Here is a 20,233-nt window from a genome sequence, read left to right as displayed (position 1 = left end):
GTTATCAGATCAAAGGTTGATACATTCTCCAGTACTAATTATATTCCAAGCAGTTCTAGCTTTACACAAATAGTCGGCCTTGCAAACACTCTTTTAAATGTAAGGGTGTGTTTGGTACAAAGATTTTTCAATTTTTTCATGTTTGGTTGGCTTAAATATTTTGGAAAATATTTTTCTCATAAACTCATTTTCCTCCGTTTTCCCTATCAAATGAAGGAAAAATATTTTCCATATTCTTTTTCAACCTTCTCCACCCTATTCCCCATCTCCACCAACCCACTGCATCCATCCCACCCCCAAACCTTCTCATGAGTGTTTTCTCTTATATGATGTAAAAAAGTATTTTCTTTCATTTCAACAGCATGAGTACTTTCTTTTCATGTTGTAGAAAGAGTACATTTTTTAACCAAAAAGAGCATTTTCTTTTCAGTTATGGACCACAAATTTCAACGTCATTTTTGCGTGAAAAAAGTAAAGTAACACATTAATTCCTTTGGGTTTGTATGAATTTTGAAAAGAATAATTAAATTCTTGAAGAAAATAAAGTCCCGAAAACGTTGGGTATTTTGGTTGGGGATGGGGGGAAAGCACATGATACATGGGGTTTTGGGGGAAGGGGGAATGGGGGTGAGGAGAGTAGCATAAAAAATATTTTTCTAACAAAAAAATTCTATTCTCTAACCAAGCACTAAAAAATATTTTGCAAAAAAAGTTTTTCACTCACCAACCAAACAAGAAAAAATAAGTGATATGGAAAATATTTTCGTTTGTACCAAACACACTCATAATTTGGAATAGTGGCAATCACAAAATTAATAAATGTGGCACATCCAACAATGTTCAATAAATTATTTTTTAATCTTTAAGTCTAGAGTTCATGTGGTCAAGGAGATATTGGTAGTCGCTGCTCTTAGGGTGAAGATTTATGGTAGGAAAACTAAGGTGTTTTTTCACGCCTTTAGAAACTTTCATATTAAGAATGGAACATCCTCTTGGAGTGAAGAACACACGTTTTTGAAAAAATGTATTCTTGATTTACCATGATTAAATTTTCGCCAAACATAGATTTCACATATGCATTTTTTTCATAATGGTACTAGTATTGACAATGTCTACTTTAGCTTAAAAAAATTAAATAATCAGCAAATATAAGATGAGAAATTGTAGGCCTCGACTTAGAAATTTTTATAGCATTCCGAACCTCAGCATGCACAGCCTGAGAAATTTTCATAGAGAGTATTTCAACACAAATAATAAAAATATAAGGTAATAATAAATCTCCTTATCAATGACACGAAGATATATGAAATTCCCCTAGAAAGAAGAAAAAAATAGTTGGTGCCATTAATCACAATAGCAACAGAGGAGGATGTGATGCAAGGCATAATTAGATTAATAATTTTGATAGGAAAATTCAGAATTTTAAGGGAATAATGGATAAATGATCATTCCAATCGATCAAAAGCTTTTTCTAAATTAATTTTAATGAGTATGTTATCTTGCGATAATATTTTTACTCCTAATTAGTTTAAGAGTAATTAGAGAACCACGTTTGCCTTCTTGCAATAATATTTTGCTCACTAATTTAGGAACGGGTGCAACATATCAGCAATGAGGATTCATCTAAACTCAATAATTTTGACATGACATATAGACTTATATTTGAAAACTCTTTAACGTCTCATTAAATATTAAGAGGTGCAAATACTTGTTCAATTTTTATTACACGCAAATGGGGATTGCTTTTTTCCCCTTTTGGTCCATAAAATAGAAACTTGATAATGTGGGTCATCATCACACTATATCACCCTTAGCCAGCTTTTATGCCGTCCACGTGTCATGGATCTCCAATGGGAGCAATATTAGGAATCTACATCTATAAATCAGTCCTTAGGTTAATTTCCTTTTTTACGAGAAAAGTATCACTTGATTCTTAGGATATGGTCTTACAAAACTGCTGCATATTTTTCGTGATATAGTTATATTTATATGGTGTTTTTTTTCCTTTTCATAGGTGATCAGATCCCATTCATTTAACATAATCAATCATTGTGGGAGTAGTTCCCATACTAACTAACGACCAATTGATGACTGAATTAACCAACGATAAAGTAAGAACCGTCGAATCCTTATCTGAATCCATTTCAATTTGCTAGTCCAGAAAAGACTCTTGGTTACGACTCGATGGATGATAATAAATACTAGTACGTAGATTTCCCTTACACCTACAAGAAGTTTTTCCTTGTTAAGTAAATAAAAATATCGTAATTCCTCTTTGCCTGACCCATATTGTCAACTCTATATTCGCCACAGGATGATTTTTTGTGTGGCTAATAATAATGGAATTCCGATCCAACCAAGTTTTTGCCCGATAAAAGAATAAATAATCATTACATTTAAAGAAGAAATAAAAAGGAGCATAATTGGGTAAAATATGCAATGTATATTAAAAGAGGTTGTAGCTACATTTCATGTAACATCAAGTTATCAAATTACCAAGTTCATACAGGAGTAACTAAGACAATTAGTGACAGTATGCACGGAAAAAACACAGCCAAATTCAAAGGGTATTGATGTATTATGCCTTTAAAATAAAAGTAACGACAATGGTAAGTGAAAAATACTGTATGTAACAACATGACAGAAGGACCAACTTCATACATGAGCTCATTGTCTCGGAAATTATTACATCTGAACTACAAAGGTCACCAACCAACTCACTGAACTTAGTGAATGCGTAGTTTGGGTCTGAACAAATATGTACGGCACTGCACTACTAGCGAATGGCATAATTTGCTTTAGCACAGTTAGCTAGACAACTCACCAACAACCTTAGTACAAAACAAAACAAATGTTCTGGTTAATTTAACAACTGAAGAGCATAATTCAAGCAATTACCTGGCTTAGTTCTGGTTAATTTAACAACCATCACAAGGGAATCACAACAAAAGTTTCAAATAATTCATGTACAGGTTTCATGTTTGGCATTCTTCTTTCAATATAATAAAGGGAAGCATGCGTAGACAAGGCATAATTACAGAATATTACTCTTGCATTTAATATTCTTCAGGTAGGAGCATCAACAAACTGATGATAGCTACTGTCCAAACATGGCCTGCTGAGAATTAAGTTGCTCGTGAATGTAGCGGAATTTCTCTTTAAGCTTTTGTACCTGCAAATTTTGACAAGGTTCAAAAAAACAAAAAGGAGAAATAACTTCAAGATTGACGATTACAGAAGGAGAATGGAAGGAGTGAAAATGTACCCTTTTCAGCTCAATTTCAGTTTGCCGTTTCTGCTGCCCTACTGAATGCCGTAGGTTAGTGATGTCAAAAACATTATCTAAATCATCTTCAAAAGCAGATTCTAAGTCCTCACGAAGCATTGCAGGCAGCTTGTCAACAACAGGCATGAGTAGAAAACAGTTGAACTGCAGATAACAACAATTTCTTAGAATACGAACAAAAAGAGAAATCAGAAGCAACCAACTTAACATGAATTGATTTCGAATAAGCAAATGAAAAACATTATTGAATAGCTCCATTATTTAAAAGATGACGTGACCTCTAAGGATGGGGTCCAAGTTGGTGTCTGGTTCGCAAGATGGTGATATGACTAGAAATTTAATGGAAAGATATTATGAACAATTATCTGGATTAAGGCCTACGCTCCATTTTCTTGTTTCAAGATTAAGATGTCTGAATAATTATTAAGATATAGTGTTTCTAAATTTGAAAATGTGTACAACTTATCCAAATTATTCAGATCTCACCCTATTAAATTTGTCTTATGCCCTAAGTTGCTCGAACACGGGTGCGGGTGTCCGACACGGGTGCGGATCTAGAGGTCGGATCCTTTGAATTGTAAATTCTAAGATTCGGAGATACGGATCCTAGTACGGGTGCGGCACTTAAACTTCCGTGTCTGAGCACCTTAGCTTATGCCATGAAATATTTAGTTCAGCTGAGAAAAACGTACCTTTAGTTCTGTTGATGCCAAGAAATATTCTCTTATGCCATGAAATATTTGTTGAACCAAGGCATAAACAATTCTTTCAGAAGAAGGAGCAAGCCTCCTGTTCCAAAGCGTGCTGTCTAAAAGGTCAGCTAGTCTTGTTTCTGTTGTCTGAGTACTCGTATTTGAATCGTTCCCTGAAGCCAAATGACTAAGCTTTACATCTGTCCTGGCCTTAACATCCTGCTTGTTATCACTGGCTACAGATGCAGTTGACAAATCTTGAGAAAGACCAGTAGATGTGGAATTACCAATAATGGCAGACTGTTCGGATCCACCAAATGAATCTAGAAATTGACGTAATCCGGCCCGATTCTGAAACGATAAACAGTACAAATGCAGATATATTAGACCAGCAAAGATTTATAGGAGGAAAACAGTGAACAAGCTGTTACCAAAGCAAATGATGCATGGCAGTCACTAGGGACTCAGTAAGATCAGGCAGAGGGGAAAAAGAAATCAATAGACAGGAAAAACTTAGATAAGACGCCACTTTATGTTTACCTCATACATTCACTAAACCCATCAATTCAAACAACTGTCAAACCCAAAGATCTGTAAAAGATGGAGTATAATTCATGGATCAACGATTAGTAAATTTTAATTTTTATGCAGTAAGCAGACCTTATTGTGGAGGGACCATGTCACGTAGCGAGTGGTGCTCACTAAATCCTCCATGCACCTGGAACACGTATAGATAACAAAATACTATACATTAATCAAATGCTGAACTGAAAGCATTTGGTTAGCATATCAAAAACGCACACAAGAAGTATCCTTTGTGAGCAAGAGAAAATGAAGTTTCAGACTTCATGCTGCAACAAGGTTAGTAGATACAAAACCAAGAAAGCAGAATGGGCACCAGCCCCGCTTAGGTTAATATAAAATTGAAAGGATAGAGATCTTGAATGGTTGTGAAGCCATTCTAATAAACTTCTGAGCTCACTGGGTTATCTGGAAGCACAAAAGTTTAGTATGACAATGACTGAAATTTAGATGCTGGTATTAGCAAAAGAGAAAACAGAGATAAGAAGCTTACGAAGAAAAATCTTTTATTCAAACATACAAAATTTACCATTGCCTTGTGTTTATGGAACATATAGTTACAAAATAAAACTGTTAGAAAGAGAACTGGGGAGCATGTGTGGAGCTAAGGGGCAGAAGGGGGGCCCCCTTCGTCGAAAAATTATACTGTGCATATAAGATCAAATTTTATTTTTACGTACATATATTAGATAATAAACCCCATTAGCTTCTTTGTGTATTTATTTTTATTTTGAACCCCATTAGTGACGATCTTGCCTCCGCCACCCGGGGGGGGGAGGAGGAGATGAAGAAAAAATCACGCAACTTGTCGCCAATTGTTGAAGTCAGATATCTTGGACACAGTCGATGATAACCATCCAACAACTTATAGAAACTAAAATTAAAAGAGTAAAAAAGGGTAGGATCATTTGGGTTTCCAGATAGTTGGAGCAAAGGAACCTTATGAACACTACAAGCTATTCTGCACAACAATAATTGGCAAAAGCTAATTTGAACATGAGAGTATAGATGCAGAAAAGTGTTTACTTTTCACGACATGATATTTCGGTAGATTCTGCAAAATTGTTGAAAGCATCTGCTACACGCCTCAGAAATACATCATGGCCACTCAGGTATTCCCCTTCTTTCTGCGGAAACAAGTCAAACATCAGAGCATTAGTTTTCAGAGGAACATGATGACATTACTTGCATGAATCTTCAAATATTGCAAGGACAGAACAGGTAACAAGCAATACAAAAATGATTTGTACCTGAAGAAGATAAACAGCAATTGGAAGTAACCGTTTCAGAATGTGTAATAGTCTGCAACCCAACTGTATGTAAAGGGTGGCAAACTTGGTTAACTTACATAAATACTGTAGAGTTAAGAAGAATGAAATGACAATAAAAAGCAAGAAAAACTACTTAGAAGATTTTAGATCTGTAACATGCCTAATGAAGAGTAGTTTAATTACAGAAGAATTTTCTAGAGCTAACGTCATCAAAAAATATTTTGCAACATATCAGAACTGAAGCACAACTCCTAATATCTCCAACTAAAAATGGATTTTTCATAGTGGGGAATTACATGTTATTTACAAGCTATGACACAAAAAGACTGACAATTAAAATTTGCCACATGTTCTCTTTCTCTCCCTAACTTAAGTTCAGTTTCAGCCCATATTACATTACATGTCCCAACTTTTTTCGGGTACATGCACTATTTGAGAAACTGACTGCTATAGTTAATTTAGGGATCTATATCCACACGGACTCTACCCATATGGAGAGGGTGTTTTGAAAATGAGGTGGGTTAGGAGGATGGTGATGATTGCTATTTAAGTAGCCAGTGCAAATATGAGTGAGTACTGTGAAGATTTATTTACGCAACCTAAGTAGCCTACCTTACCTGCAAGGTATATATGGTATTTTACTTCATTAGATATAACTTTCGACCCACTGACATTTTTCATTGTACTACAAATATTCTTGCCAATTCTACCCACATGTTCTGGATAACATGATGGGTAGGAGAGGGTTAGATTGAAATTATTGTACCTACCATAGGTATGAGTAGCATAAGAATAGAGAAATTTCAAAAGTGGACGGATAAGGGTCTTTTAAAACCCAACACATAGCCTACGCATAAACATCTTCAATTTAATGTGCCAATGTACAAATAAAGCTCAGTAGTCGATAGAGTTGTTCAGTTGGTGCAAGTTATTCACCTATTATTAGTCATTACTCCAACGTCTTATTTATTTTTATTTTTTTGGTAACTCATTACTCCTTAGACAAGAGGGGTTGCTCTGATGGTAAGCAACCTCCACTTCCAACCAAGAGGTTGTGAGTTCGAGTCACCCCAAGAGCAAGGTGGGGAGTTCTTGGAGGGAAGGATGTCGAGGGTCTATTGGAAACAGCCTCTCTACCTCATGGTAGGGGTAAGGTCTGCGTACACACTACCCTCCCCAGACCCCACTAGTGGGATTATTCTGGGTTGTTATTGTTGTTGTTGTTGGTAACTCATAACTCTCACATCTTATGTTCTAGACGAAAAAACTAATCTATGCCACTCTCTTTGAGATACGATCTCTCACATAAAACTTAGCATATTTGCCCTACCCCCACATCAAACTTAGCTGAGAGTCGAGTTAATTTCACCACCTAGCATAAATCAATTACACATGATTTAACTGCATAACAGATGACAATAAGTAATTACAACAGATTGAGAAAATAAAACGAACGCAACACTAAGTTACCTGATGAAGGAAAGGCTCAAATGTATCACGAGCCTTGGCAACAGCAATTACACAGGCTGTTCTAAATGCTCAATGTTTCAAGACAAGGTGAAACAAGAAATTAGTGAACAGGAATCAGAAAATAAAAGGCGAACCTAGACAAGAATGTAAATCATGTCTTCCAGTGTATACGCACCTAGAATAGTTAGTTCCATCATGAATGTCTTCAACTCCACATGCATTCACTATTTCTTCCCGTGTAATTGGAGGGCATTTAATTCCTCCAACAACAAAACGAAACTCAGCCATTGCACGATGATATTGGGCACCTCCATAAAGACGCATGCCTGCATTCTGCAATGGATAACAATTTCGATGAAACTCCCGATAAAGCGTTTCACAAGAAGTCTAGCCAGACTTGTCTTAGTCGATAACATAGCTAGTAAGCAGAAAATCAAAGACACGTTGAAAGTGAATAACTCTCCTCTTTCAGCTTTCAATTTAAACAAATACTCCTAGTAAACAGCTTAGAAGATGAAAATAGAAAAGTTGAAAACTTGTGTGAACAACTTAGGATCCAGCATCTAATATAACTAGGAAACAGCTAAACCAGTGTTTCAATGTTTTAAACAACACCTACAGAACAAATGATGTGGTTTAATGTATGCAATATGCTTTCCATCAGAATCAACTGCGGAAACCAATTAAATGACTCAACCTCCCCTCTAGGATATAAGAATCACCGGCATAACAATATATGTTGTGCCTCAATCAGCTGTCACATGTGCATTGAGTGTCCAAGTATCCATATCCCAAGTTCTCTTTTCTTTTTTTACCTAACCACAGGATCAAAAACAAATAAAAATTTACAAATAGAGCAGCACTTACAGGTATCAGTTTGTGTGGGAACTGAAGACCATCAGATCCAATAAATGCCCCTCCATTGACCCTCTCATCTTGTAGGGTTTCCCCTGCACCCAAACACAGAGTTGAGTTTGCTGAAACCGAAACATATACTAAGTAGGCTTCTGCCTCCAAAAATAGTAGAATTTTTCATTTTGACTTAATCACAAAAATCACTTTTTTTAGTTGGGTTAATTCAGTCAGTTTCACTCTGTTGTTACGGTTCACTTTCCATCTTGTTAAATTACTTACAATACTGAAAACCCCAAATAAAATATTATAAGATAGAATAATACATCTATACAGAGTTTACAGACACACATGCATATGCATAGAATAACTAAGGGGGCAAGCAGCCCAGTAGGGTTTTGTTATTTCCTGCTCCACTTCTTTCTTTGGTTTCCTAGATGAAAGTTTCCATTTCCTTTATATACAGTAATTTCACTCTGCCTCTTTAACTTTGTTTCTTTAGTCTTTCAGATTTTCGGTCTTTGACTTCTTAGTTACAGTTTTTGTTTCATGCTGCTGCTGCTGCTGCTGCCCCTGCACTCTCTGCTAGGTACTCACCCTCATGAGCCTTGATCCTAGTGTCTAAGCCATCGGCTATGGTGCAATGGCAGCCGGCCGGTCTTGCTTATTTTATGCATGTTTTTTATTTATTTTTATTTTTAATGTCATTTTCAAAATTCTTATTGCAACAAAATTGTAAAGAAAATGGATCTTGGGCTTACTCAACCTCAAAGTTAGCTCATCAAGAAATGATTGTCCAAGACCATATAAAGATACTACGGCTCATACCTTCAGAACTCTAACACCCTCCCTTCCCGCACCCCCCACCCCACCTTCACCCCTCTGTGCACACTCAGGATTGGACACCTGAAGAGTGGACAAAATAACATGGGTTCCAACTTTGAGTAACTCGATATCAAGGATGAATCTGGCTCTAATACCATGTGAGTTCCACATTGGTTGAGGGTATGGACTGTATGTCTCTTTATATGGTCATGGATAATTCTCATCTCATGAGCTAACTTCTAGGGTTAAGTCCAAGATCCATTCTTTTTACATGATCTCAAAGCGAGCAAAGGTAAGTCACGCTGTCACCCGTTATTGAAACAAACTTCTAAGTACTTAACTCGTGAAAAGAATTAGACCCGCACGTGTCTAACACAAAGAAATAAATGAGTCCCCCTCTCTAACAACTTAACCTTTAGATAAGATGGTCACACAATTCAACGTGAATTAAATTATAGCCCTATCCAGGGAACTTTTTAACTCCTTATACTAAGTTGGCCTCCTCATAGTAAACTATCGTGTGTTTTATTTGCTCGTACATGTTCTTTTTAGACCTTGATCATGATCGACAAGACTTTTAAGATTTTATGGTTACTTTGTGATGTGATAGTTTTATTTTGGTGTAGAAGTAGTTGGTCTTCGAGCTGGTATAGTTATTACACGTAATTTTCCTGTTCTCTGGGTAAGAATTAGTCGGTTGTAGAAACAAAAGTGACAAGACAATAACATTTTCAAACCCAACTACAAAGTGAAATTTGAGGCAACAACATAGAAGCTAGAAAAGCGATCAAATCAAAACTAAATGGAACTTAGCTAATAGTGTCAAGTTTATGGATATTGAAAACTAAAAACTAGGTCTTAAACTGAATAAGGGGGACAGAAACGAAGAAGGTGGCATTCGAAATTGAATAATCCATATAGTCAGTTTAATGCATTTCCAACCTTCTTCGTTGCTGAAAATCAACACATTTAAAATCTTCTATCTTTTGAAAATGGCAATCCAAGATGCAAAACTGCAGGCAAACTACTTTGCAGAATATGATTTGAACTTCCGATGAATTCCAGATAAAAGAATCACCTCCAGAGAAAGATAAATGATCATTGGAGAGCAGAAAAATGGAAGAGAACATATGGTCACTCTTGGTTTATGTCAAGAAAGAAATTTTCATTTGCTAAAACTGAATGCACCATCAGGTAAAACTTTCAAAAGATACAGCGTCTTTGTACATCAGAAATATCAAGCTGTCATTATTTACCGAATTTGTCTGGTGGTGCAATAACTGTTCCTTTCAACAACAGTGACAGCTGAGAAATAACAAAAATTCAGTCAGGTGGCTAGCTAACAAAACGACGTAGTTAACTTTCAGAATGAGCTAACGGTAAGATAAATGTGAACCAGTAAGAACCATTAAGCAAGCAAAAGAAACACGACTAGTGTAGAAACTACATGGGGACCAGTTGAAGGACGATCTTTCCCCTCAATCCATAAAAAGAAAAAGATATTATGCAATGAAGATAGAATTTCAGGCATATGTGGTGTGGGGAAAACTTTACACCTTGGTCAAAAATAGATCATGGAAAGTTCTTCCTTTCTCCTTCAGTTTTGCCTCATTCAAAGAGCTGGAACAGACAAATAGATATCAAATTGGAAAAGTATATAAAGATTACAGAGATGGATAAAATGTTCTTGCCATGACCAATGATTATATATCCCTCTATGACGTAAAATGAAATACTCATCACTGCCACGTCAAATTATCCCTTCTTCATTATCCAGCCTAAAAGAGTAGCTGCATACCTGAGTTGTTGATCTAATTCACTCAGCTTTCTAGTGCTGCTCCGGTACTCTTTCTCGAGGAGGGGAATAATTGATGGCACACTGTCCATGTACCTGCGTAACAATACATTCGAAGGTTAAGTTTCAGAATCTAATGAAAAAATAAATGAAAGACTTGAGGCATATAAAAAAGGAGAAAAAAAACAAAAAGAAAAAAGACTGTACCTTTTCAGGAGCAACTCCTCCAAGAATAGCCTAAGGCTGCTAACACCTATTCTGCTTCTTTCGTGCTTTGAAAGTGCTCTGCCCAACTTCTCCTCCAATGCTACTAAATCTTCCACCTCCCGTGATGAAATAGCCTGTCAATCGCAGCAGTAAATATGTATTCCACAGGATATTGCAACCTAGCTCTATTCATCTACCTTCAACATGGAATCATAACGGTAAACCTGTCAAACAGATTCTTATCATATTTTTCCTTTTCATTTAATGATAATGGTACACCTTTAGCTCATGAAGTCATGTTTTCATTGATTCAGGCTCATACAGGATCTAAGTAGCTCCTACAATAAGGTAATACACTTGAAGTGATACAACAACCCTGAATTTGCTGGAACTCTAGAAGAAGGAAGAGAAGACGTAGGGCCTGGGATGTTGCCCCACTAGCCATCATGTGGGTTTTGTGGAAAGAGAGAAATAAAAGAGCTTTTACGGGGACAAAAATGATTTTGTACACTTGGAAAAGCCTTTTATTCTTAGTTTCGTTTAGTGCACCAATGAAATTTCTGCCTGTATAGAAGATCGAGTGTCATTTGTAGAGAAACATACACAGGAGATCTACCGCATTACTAAAACTACTTTATCAAAAAATAAAACCAAAAAATTGCAGAAGACCTTTTCCCACTAACATGCATTTGTGATATCAGTACTATGTTATACAGAACTAACGGGTTTTTCCAGAATGTAATATCCCACATGCATTCTTTCTACTGATTTTCAAGTTATTGCACCACAGAACGGAAATCACACCAACATGAATGTAGATAATATACCTAGAGAATCTCTTCAAAGTAACACAAGCCACATCACAGGTTTAACATAAATGCTTGCTGTATTCTAGAAGAAATAGTTGGAATTGCATATTAAGAGCTTTTGCGCTCTTTATTGGATTAGTTAATTGACCAACGGCAAGCTCATTAATTCACAGATGTGCAATATGTTCTATATTCTGCTATAGACGATGTTATTGATACAATGAAGGAACTGAAAGTCAATTTTCCCGGTCATTGCTTTTGTAAAGAGACAAAAAAAATATCAATTATCAAATGGCATAAGGTGAAATAGCACAAGATCTCTACTAAATACTTATTCATCGATTTTTTACTCTTAGCATTCCCAACCACATGACAAGTAGTTGTTAACTGGAGGAAAGCCCGGTCACACTCACTAACTCTATGAAACGCCAAAATGAAGCGAGACTGAAATGCAGTTTGTTTGTATTTCTTGTTTGTATTTCACTGAAAGAAGCAGTAGTATAAATTTCAACTAACTTTTTCCCCACTATGGTGATCTTCTCGTAGAAAAAAGAAAAAAGGCATATGGCACATGGGGCTTGAGAGGTTAGAAATTGAACCTGTTTGAACTCATCATTGGATCTGAAAACTGATTCAGGTCCAAAACCAACTCTCCCAGAAGGAACAGATGTAAAAAAGGGAGAATCACCCAACATAAATCCATCAAGTGTACTTGCTGGTGGTGAAAGGAAAACTTCAACATCAGAAGCTCGTGCGAACTGAGGTATTTTCGTATCAAGCTTCGTTGCAACAACCACAGTCCTTGAAAGCTCAGGATCAATCTGTATAAGGTTCAACATACCGAAAAAGTAAAGCCTATGTACTAGTGGCAAAGCGAGGAATTTTTAAAAGAGGACTCAAGAAAATACTAGAATGTCAAAATTGGATTTAAGCTTCTGATACAAAGCAATTGTTGAATATCCTTTACCATAACACTAGATTTTTCCCCTGTGTCAAGGGGATTCAACAGTTTACATTTAACCAAGCAATATATTTTTACCATGTTTACACAGTACAATTTTTTAACAAAGGGGATGCAATTGAACCCCCTTCCCCTTACTAGCTCCGCCCCTGCTTCTACACAAGACTCAAGAGCACACAAACATCTGAACATGCTTTGTTTACAAGGTGACATGGAAAAGCATCTATCTTAGTTGTTTCAACCAGTTTGGCATATATAAAGGGTTATTACCTTCAATATTTTCAGAACATCTCATAATATAGTCAAAACATAGTGCAAACTTTAAGCTACAAGTTATCAGGAGCAAAAATTATAAGTAACAAACTAGGATTAAACAGGCAATACCTGCATTACAACCCTCCTCGTAGTTGCATTGCTCCAATCATTACAATCTTCCAGGCACAATATAATGAATTCCCTATGCTGCATTTTTGCTCGCACCAATGACTCCACTGCACGAGCTTGAGCCTGTATTGTATACGGTCTCAAGATTCAAATAATTATGTGTTTCCATATTTCGCAATTTTTAAAAAGATGGCACAAGAGTTGACCTGTAAAGCCCGATTTTTCCGACTAGGTGCTGGAGCAACAAGTCCTGGAGTGTCAATGATAGTAAGGTTGGGGCAATATTTGTATTCGATTCTAATGATTATCTCTTTTGCAGAAAACTGGCATGTTTCCTTCTCCAACCTCATGTTTTCAGCCTCAATATATGCCTACAAAAGACAATATATTCAGTAAAAGTTTACTCCCTCTGTCCCAGTGTCTGACTAGTCACAAAGTTTAAAGAAAAAACCTTACAGTCTTACACATAAACTAAATAATATGCAAAGTACCAAAATTTCCCTTACTATCATTAACTACAAAGTTCAACCTATATATATACACCGACAGTATAAAAAAGAATTACATTATTAGGTCAAGTTTACCTATTATAGCAGGTAACTTGCCTTATTCTCAATATTATAAATCTCTCTTTTATGGAGGGTTACATATACATTATCTTTTGGCTGACAATGCAAAATTTGTGTACACCATCGGTCTGTATAAGTTAAACTCTTAACTAAATAGCATGTCCTTTCATACTTTTCTTCAACTTTTATACTCCGTTTCAGTTTTTGTGACATTATTTCATATTAGTCCTTTCCAAAACGAATGACACAATTCTATATTTGGAAAATCTTGACTTTAAACTTCATATGTTACCCTTAATGCGAAGCTATTATAGTGACACAAAAGTTAATGGCACGTTTAAGACCATAAGTTTCAAAGTTTTTATTTCTTTCTTAAACTCCGTGCCAATGTCACATAAACTGAAAGGAAAATGCACCAATTGTGACCATCTTTTTAGATTAAATTCCGTGCCAACGCCACATAAATTGGAAGGAAAACGGTGGGAGTATCAACTAGTCCAAAATAGTCATGCCATTGAACTAAAAATGGGAATGATAAGATTAAATAGTTTCAAAATGCACCAATGCGACATAAACGAGATGGAGCGACTAGCGAGTATTAACCAGCATATGAAGTTACTCAACGACTGCCAAAATACAACACGCATTGGTAACAACATAAACAATTTTAATACCTGAATTTCTTGTAGCGATTTTTCATGAGAAACAGAGGGGTCAGAATCAGACAAGAGATGGCAAAGGGGAGAGTCACACTCGGGGTTGTATTTCATGTGAAGAGTAATGGGCCGACGAGTCTTGGTTCCACCACCGACGTGGTTGAATTGGAAGCCCATTAGTGCCTCCACCAGTGCGCTTTTCCCGTCCGTCTGGTGGCCCACTACCAGCACTGCTGGTGCATCAAATGGAGTGTCGAATTCCTGAGCTAAACCGTGTAGCTCATTGTACGCCTCGTATAGCCTCCATTGCCCTTCCAATTCGTCCATCTTTTTGTTACCGGTCGCGGATTCTGGTGAACTTTCTTCGCCCGCCATTTTTCACAGTAGAAAAAGCGTAGGCAGAAGCGGGTAATGTGACTAGTGAGTGTGTGACTATTTGTAAAGCTTTTATCTCAAGTCCTCTTTTCATGGACCATTTTAGAAGGAACCACGCAAATATGGATTTGGGATAAAGCCATATTGCTTGGGCCGCGGTTGGGCCACTGAAAGAGAGTTTGTTTTGGATCTTTTTTTCTCTTTTACTTCATGTAAACTGGATAGGATGGGCTGGAGTAGAGGGGAAGAAGAATGATACACACATAGTAAGATTTGAACCTTACATCTAACCTAAGTGATGTAGAGTGAAGTTGTAACCTAATCTCAAAGTTTGTTCTAGCACATAATTGTCATTTCTATCATGATATATATAAAATTGATTTTAGCTTTTTTCTGTCAAAAGGTTGGACGTATTCAAAAATATTTCCCCGACACTAGCTAGTAGCTAATGCAAACTTAAACACCATCTAGCAAAACACAATAGTACACTACAATGGAAGGTTGGACCTGAGATCTCATCATCTAAGCACCTTCACCTTAACTGTGATAGGTTTGGTAAGTAATAAATTTGTTGCAGCTTGATATGGTTGACTATTAAGTATTAGGGATCTAATTGGAAATTTTTTGCATCTAACAGTATTATAAAGTAGTAGATATTGGTAGTATATAATTAAAATAATGGGAATCTTACACCTGAACTTTTATAGTATAGGCACGTTCAAACGGAAAATTGGTGAGGCATGTTTTGTATAGAAGATACCCTGTGGTGGGGTTCTTATTTTGGTAACGAATTGGTTTTTGAGATGATAAAATTTTATCATCCTCTATTGTTATGTATTCTCTATTGATTCAGATGTTTTGGTATATGTTCTTATTTTGGTAACGAATTGGTTTTTGAGTAGATAAAACTTTATCATAATCCATTGTTATGTATTCTCTATTGATTCAGATATTTTGGTGGTCGTAGTTCTTTTACATTTGTCTTCCGTATGTGACGAGGACATATTGACATCTTGCTATTCTCTTCATTTTCTTTTCCTTGAGGAGGTAATCACTCGTTTCCGTCTCAATTATCATAACTTTACAAAACATAAATGTAATTCATGAACTTAAAATAGATGGATGTACAGACTACAGTTAAAAGCAAAATAGGAATTTCGCGAGAATGCTCGTGAACTTAGTTTTGTGGCCTCGTTTGTCTTTTATATATTTGTTTACCCGAAAAAAGGGATAGAGTTAAATTTATGCGTAGTTCCGAAGATACGTGGTATAACTTAATACAGAATGCTAGGATAAATAAAAGTATGAATATAGGTTGGAGAAAAACGTAATCTATGCCAATCAATTATGAACAGTGAAATTTAGGATTTAACAAAAATAGAATCAATCTAAGAAACTAGAAAGATCACTCTTGCTTGTAGGTGGGATAATACAATTTGTGATAGTGTAAGTCCTCCAATGGATGCCTTACAAAAATGATAAACAAATCCTTTTATAGTGAAGGGGTTTTGGCTCCAAGCATAATAAAATAAACATTCAGTGGGAAACCCATGATAAATCAGTTTTTTCATAATTTCTGTCAAGATTCCCTTTAGTGGGATTACAACGGCTTTTGTCTGTGAGCCCGATCTTGCTTAGAACCCTCGATTTGGTTCGAGCTTGATTTCGGCTCGAACTTGTGATCTTGACTCGAGCTCGATCCCGGTTCGAGCCCTCGAACGGATTCCTGGTCGATGTAGGTTGGTTTTTGGATTATCTGCACGATAGATCTACCCGCGCCATGGTTCGATTCTTGTTCGAGTTTGATTATGATATCGATCTCAACACGGGCCGGCCTTCCCAGGCTCTAGATTAGTTCGTGCCCCCCTCCCCCCTCCCTCGGGATCTTACTTCGATATATCACCCTTCGAACCTTACCGGACATACCAAATCCATTTCGACTGTATACAGATAGTCCCCTCGTTTCTTAGAAATAAATACGGCGAGAAACGATATGATTTTCAACAGCTCGATCGGATTATATTCGGTTGATTCCATCAGGTTCGATCATGACGCACATGATAGTTGTCTTGTCGGTTTAGTCTCCCAAGGCATTTAATGCATATCAGGCGGTGGTCGGCCACTGCTGATAATGAACCGCCGTCGCTTTGAACCTATAAATCACTCTCACCTTTATCTTTTACCAATTTTACATCTTCAATCTTCTAAAATTTCTCAATCTCTTCTTACAAAAAAGCTGTGATTTCTTTTCGAAAGGATCCCTCAATTCTACCAAATCTCTATCACCTCCTTCTGCTCCTTATTTTTGAATTCAAAAATGGCGAAAACATCGCAAACAGTTCCTCAGAAAGAGAAAGCTTCATCTTCACAGTGTGTCGCCGATGAGACACCGGTGGAACCACGGCCAGAGGAGTGTGTCCCCGGGACGTGCGTCCTTACTTCAGATTTTAAAGTTGATAAAGGTTCATCGGTCCCTGGCCGGTGTGAGCCGGTATCGAGGTACATGTGTTCGATTACTGAGAAGCACCTCGATCTGTTAAAGAAGGATTGCAATTGGGGGGAAAAGAAGTGATAATACCTACCCCTGACGAAGACATTACTTCTCACGTGAAAGGGTTTTTGAACGTATATACCTATCCTTTCACTTTGGGTCTCCTCGATTCCGTCGTTATCGACTTCTGTCGACAGTATCAGTAACCTTAGGCCAAGTCCATCCTTCTTTGTGGCGGATCGTTATTCTGATCCGATATTTCGTGAGCAAAATCGAGGGGATGTCGTTCACCCTTGATCATCTTATCCGGCTATACCGTCCCCGACTTTTTCGGAGAGGGTTAATAAAACTCCAGCGTCGGGCTACCAAGGCTTTGTTCTCGAGTATTGACGAGGACAGGGAACGGGGTTGGATGAGCAGGTTCGTTCGAGTAAGGACTTCGGACCTGATCCCGACCGAAAAGACGCCCTTTCCCGAGGAGTGGAATTTGAAATGTAAGTGTGATTTTGCTCTTGTTTCTATTTTGTTCTTTCATTTGTTCTCTTATCGACACTCCCCTTTTTCGTGATGTAGCGGTTCCCTGGATGCCCGGAGCGGTTCCCGACCTCAAGAATTGGGTATGGGCTCTTGTTTCGACTTCCACATACGCCAAGCGCTCATGGCGTGATTTGTCTAAGAGTCGGTGGGAGGCCAAAAACCACGGTAAGCTCATTTCTCGGAATCTGACGAGGCACTTCTCGATATATTTTTGATAAGGTTTCCCATATGCAGGTTTGGGTAAGGATGCGGTCTTGAGACCTCTGTCTAGTGAGGAGGATGTCTCGACCTTCGTTCCAAAGCCTGTGAAGGAAAATAAAAAGAAGAGAGCTTCGTTATCTGAATATCCAAAACCGAAGAAGAGGACGGCTCATAAACCAATCAAGAATGTCATTCCTTTGACCGTAGAATCCGTTTTGCGCCTAAGGGATAAAGAAGAAGAAGAAGAAGAAGAAGAAGAAGAAGAATATGATGAGTCCACGCTGGCAGTCCGGACGAAGAGAGCCGCCGATGCTTCAATGCCGGCTGGATCGATGATGCCTTATGGGGCTCTGTCTCGAACTGAAAAAATATACCGGAGAGTAGTTCCGGCAGAGTCCCCGAACTATCGGATGTCGAAGACACCTCTCATCGGAATCAACCCGCAGGGGTTACAATCAGGGAGCCCTTCGAACCCCTCCGAGCCGAGGTGAGTGCTCCGAGCGATTCACTCGAGTCAGCAGTGATCGAGGACTCGCCTCTCTTTCCCGCTTTTTCCGCATGGGTGATTCGGGAAGCTCAAGCTCTGGGGGCCCTTAATCTAGATAGGCCTCATGATGAAGAAGATATGTTTCGTGACCTGTTCACTGGTATCGAGGACGTTGCCGGTGCCGGTGATGAATCGGATCTTTTTCACAGTTTGCGGCAGGCTTTGGACCAATTGAGTCTTTTGAAAACCTTTTTGTTGGTATTGCCTTTATATTCGTCTTTCATTAACTTCGCTCCTTATTTCTTCGTAGGCTGCGGCAGTCCATCGAGAACAATGTTCTCGTTCCCAGAATGAGCTGCATCGATACACGGCCGACCTGAAATGCGCTATCGATGAGAGGAACTCTCTCAAACTTTCCTTAGGACAGAGAGAGGAGGAAATAAAAGATCTCCGGGCCGAACTGTCCAAGGCTTATCGAGACCAGAATGATTTGTCTGAGCAGGTAATGATGCTTTTGAAAACCTATGGGTTCGATATCGGAACGGTATCTAACATTTTGGTCTCACAGCTGCAGCAAAAAATCAAGATGATAGGGGGGCTGCGTGAGGAGGTCGATGTGATAAGGATGGAATCTTTGCGGTGGAAAGAAGGTATGGACCGCTTTGCTGCAGAAAAAGAGACCGCTCGAGCCCAGTTATCTTCGTCTGAAACCCAACTTCAGAAAGTGAAGGAGAAAAACCTGGTTCAAGCAAAGAAAATCGAGGAGCTTGAGGCTCGGTTGGCCTCAGTACTCTCCAAGGCCGAATCCGATACCGAAAAGGCAAAGACTTGTGCGGATGCGCTCATGGCCGTCTATCGGGCTGATGCTGAAGCTGCCCAAGTTCAGGCAAGAGAGGCAGCCGAATCCGCTGATGGTCAGGCGCATTGGGTTACCGAACTAGCTAAGCACCGATCCAGGAGAGAAACCCTCGAGGAAATTCATGCTCGCGGCTTCGATCTCACGGAAGAGATAAAAAGGGCAAAAGAACTCGAGGCTGATGCCGAAGCTCTGATTTTCGATGATGATGATGACGACGATGGGAGCAAAAGTGGATCCGAGAGCGGGGGGAATCTGATAAAGAAAATACCGCTCCCGTTTAAATTTTTTTTTTTTTGGGCTGTAGCCAACCATATAAATAAATTTTGTGTATAGGCCTCTTCTTTTGCCGACTTGCTTTTGATTCTGTTTCCTGGGTTGCTGTGATTTATCTCATGAATATTTCCATAATGTTTTAAACCAATTAATCAAACTCAAATCTCTCAGTCTCTTCAACCGAGCGAGTGTCTTCTTGTGCTCGATTTAATTGTCAACGATTCGATTTTGAAGAGAATATAGCCCGTGGGCTTGGTCGAATGAATGATTCGAACTCGAATTAAAGAGCAGCTCATATGCTTGATCGAGTGAATGATTCGAACTCGAATTAATGCAGACCGTAGGCTATTTGATCGAGTGAGTGTTTGCTCGAACTCAAATTAAAGAATAGCCCGTAGGTTTGATCGAGTGAATGATTCGAACTCGAATTAATGCAGCCCGTAGGCTATTCGGTCGAGTGAGTTTTTGCTCGAACTCGAGATAAAAAATAGCCCGTAGGCTTGATCGAGTGAATGATTCGAACTCGAATTAATGCAGCCCATAGGCTATTTGGTCGAGTGAGTGTTTGCTCGAACTCGAATTAAAGAATAGCCCGTAGGCTTGGTCGAGTGAATGATTCGAACTCGAATTAATGCAGCCCGTAGGCTATTT

The 20,233-nt window shown here is 38.1% G+C and overlaps 2 protein-coding genes across 3 annotated transcripts; one reads left to right on the top strand and one right to left on the bottom strand.

Annotated features, from left to right (window-relative positions):
* Positions 1–2,836: 2,836 nt before the first annotated feature.
* Positions 2,837–14,911, bottom strand: LOC104086528 (dynamin-like protein ARC5). 2 transcript variants are annotated; one of them, XM_009590820.4, is made up of 18 exons: positions 14,378–14,911; positions 13,341–13,505; positions 13,135–13,257; positions 12,389–12,610; positions 10,981–11,114; positions 10,777–10,869; positions 10,535–10,598; positions 10,235–10,283; positions 8,169–8,251; positions 7,477–7,634; positions 7,302–7,362; positions 5,811–5,873; positions 5,587–5,687; positions 4,639–4,696; positions 4,266–4,329; positions 3,979–4,151; positions 3,266–3,430; positions 2,837–3,172 (listed from the first exon to the last, which is right to left on the bottom strand). In XM_009590820.4, the coding sequence occupies exons 1-18, from the start codon at positions 14,732–14,734 to the stop codon at positions 3,098–3,100; spliced, it is 2,208 nt and encodes a 735-aa protein (XP_009589115.1). In that variant the 5' UTR covers positions 14,735–14,911; the 3' UTR covers positions 2,837–3,097. The 2 variants fall into 2 exon arrangements, with proteins under 2 accessions (XP_009589115.1, XP_009589114.1); XM_009590819.4 differs by having other exon boundaries at positions 3,979–4,329; positions 14,378–14,910.
* A 2,140-nt stretch (positions 14,912–17,051) lies between these two features.
* On the top strand, positions 17,052–19,725 carry LOC138895636 (uncharacterized). The gene is made up of 4 exons (XM_070180346.1): positions 17,052–17,196; positions 17,997–18,343; positions 18,761–19,538; positions 19,643–19,725. Exons 1-4 carry the CDS (start codon positions 17,052–17,054, stop codon positions 19,723–19,725), a joined length of 1,353 nt encoding a protein of 450 aa, XP_070036447.1.
* Positions 19,726–20,233: the final 508 nt, after the last annotated feature.

This window comes from Nicotiana tomentosiformis, chromosome 7, assembly GCF_000390325.3.
Source record: "Nicotiana tomentosiformis chromosome 7, ASM39032v3, whole genome shotgun sequence".
Lineage (NCBI taxonomy): Eukaryota > Viridiplantae > Streptophyta > Magnoliopsida > Solanales > Solanaceae > Nicotiana > Nicotiana tomentosiformis.
The sequence above is the reverse complement of the archived record's forward strand: the minus strand, read 5'-3'. Positions and strand labels throughout refer to the sequence as shown.

What these genes read in the sequence shown, in the direction of transcription:
- LOC104086528 (XM_009590819.4), bottom strand. Translation starts at nt 14,734, where the DNA reads ATGGCGGGCGAAGAAAGTTCACCAGAATCCGCGACCGGTAACAAAAAG. An exon ending in ATGATCTATTTTTGACCAAG is followed by an intron (nt 10,284 to 10,534) that starts GTGTAAAGTTTT and finishes GTTATTTCTCAG; the next exon opens with CTGTCACTGTTGTTGAAAGG. An exon ending in TTGAGCCTTTCCTTCATCAG is followed by an intron (nt 5,874 to 7,301) that starts GTAACTTAGTGT and finishes CTTTACATACAG; the next exon opens with TTGGGTTGCAGACTATTACA.
- LOC138895636 (XM_070180346.1), top strand. Translation starts at nt 17,052, where the DNA reads ATGGCGAAAACATCGCAAACAGTTCCTCAGAAAGAGAAAGCTTCATCT. An exon ending in AGATTTTAAAGTTGATAAAG is followed by an intron (nt 17,197 to 17,996) that starts GTTCATCGGTCC and finishes TCCCATATGCAG; the next exon opens with GTTTGGGTAAGGATGCGGTC. An exon ending in TGACGACGATGGGAGCAAAA is followed by an intron (nt 19,539 to 19,642) that starts GTGGATCCGAGA and finishes TTTTGTGTATAG; the next exon opens with GCCTCTTCTTTTGCCGACTT.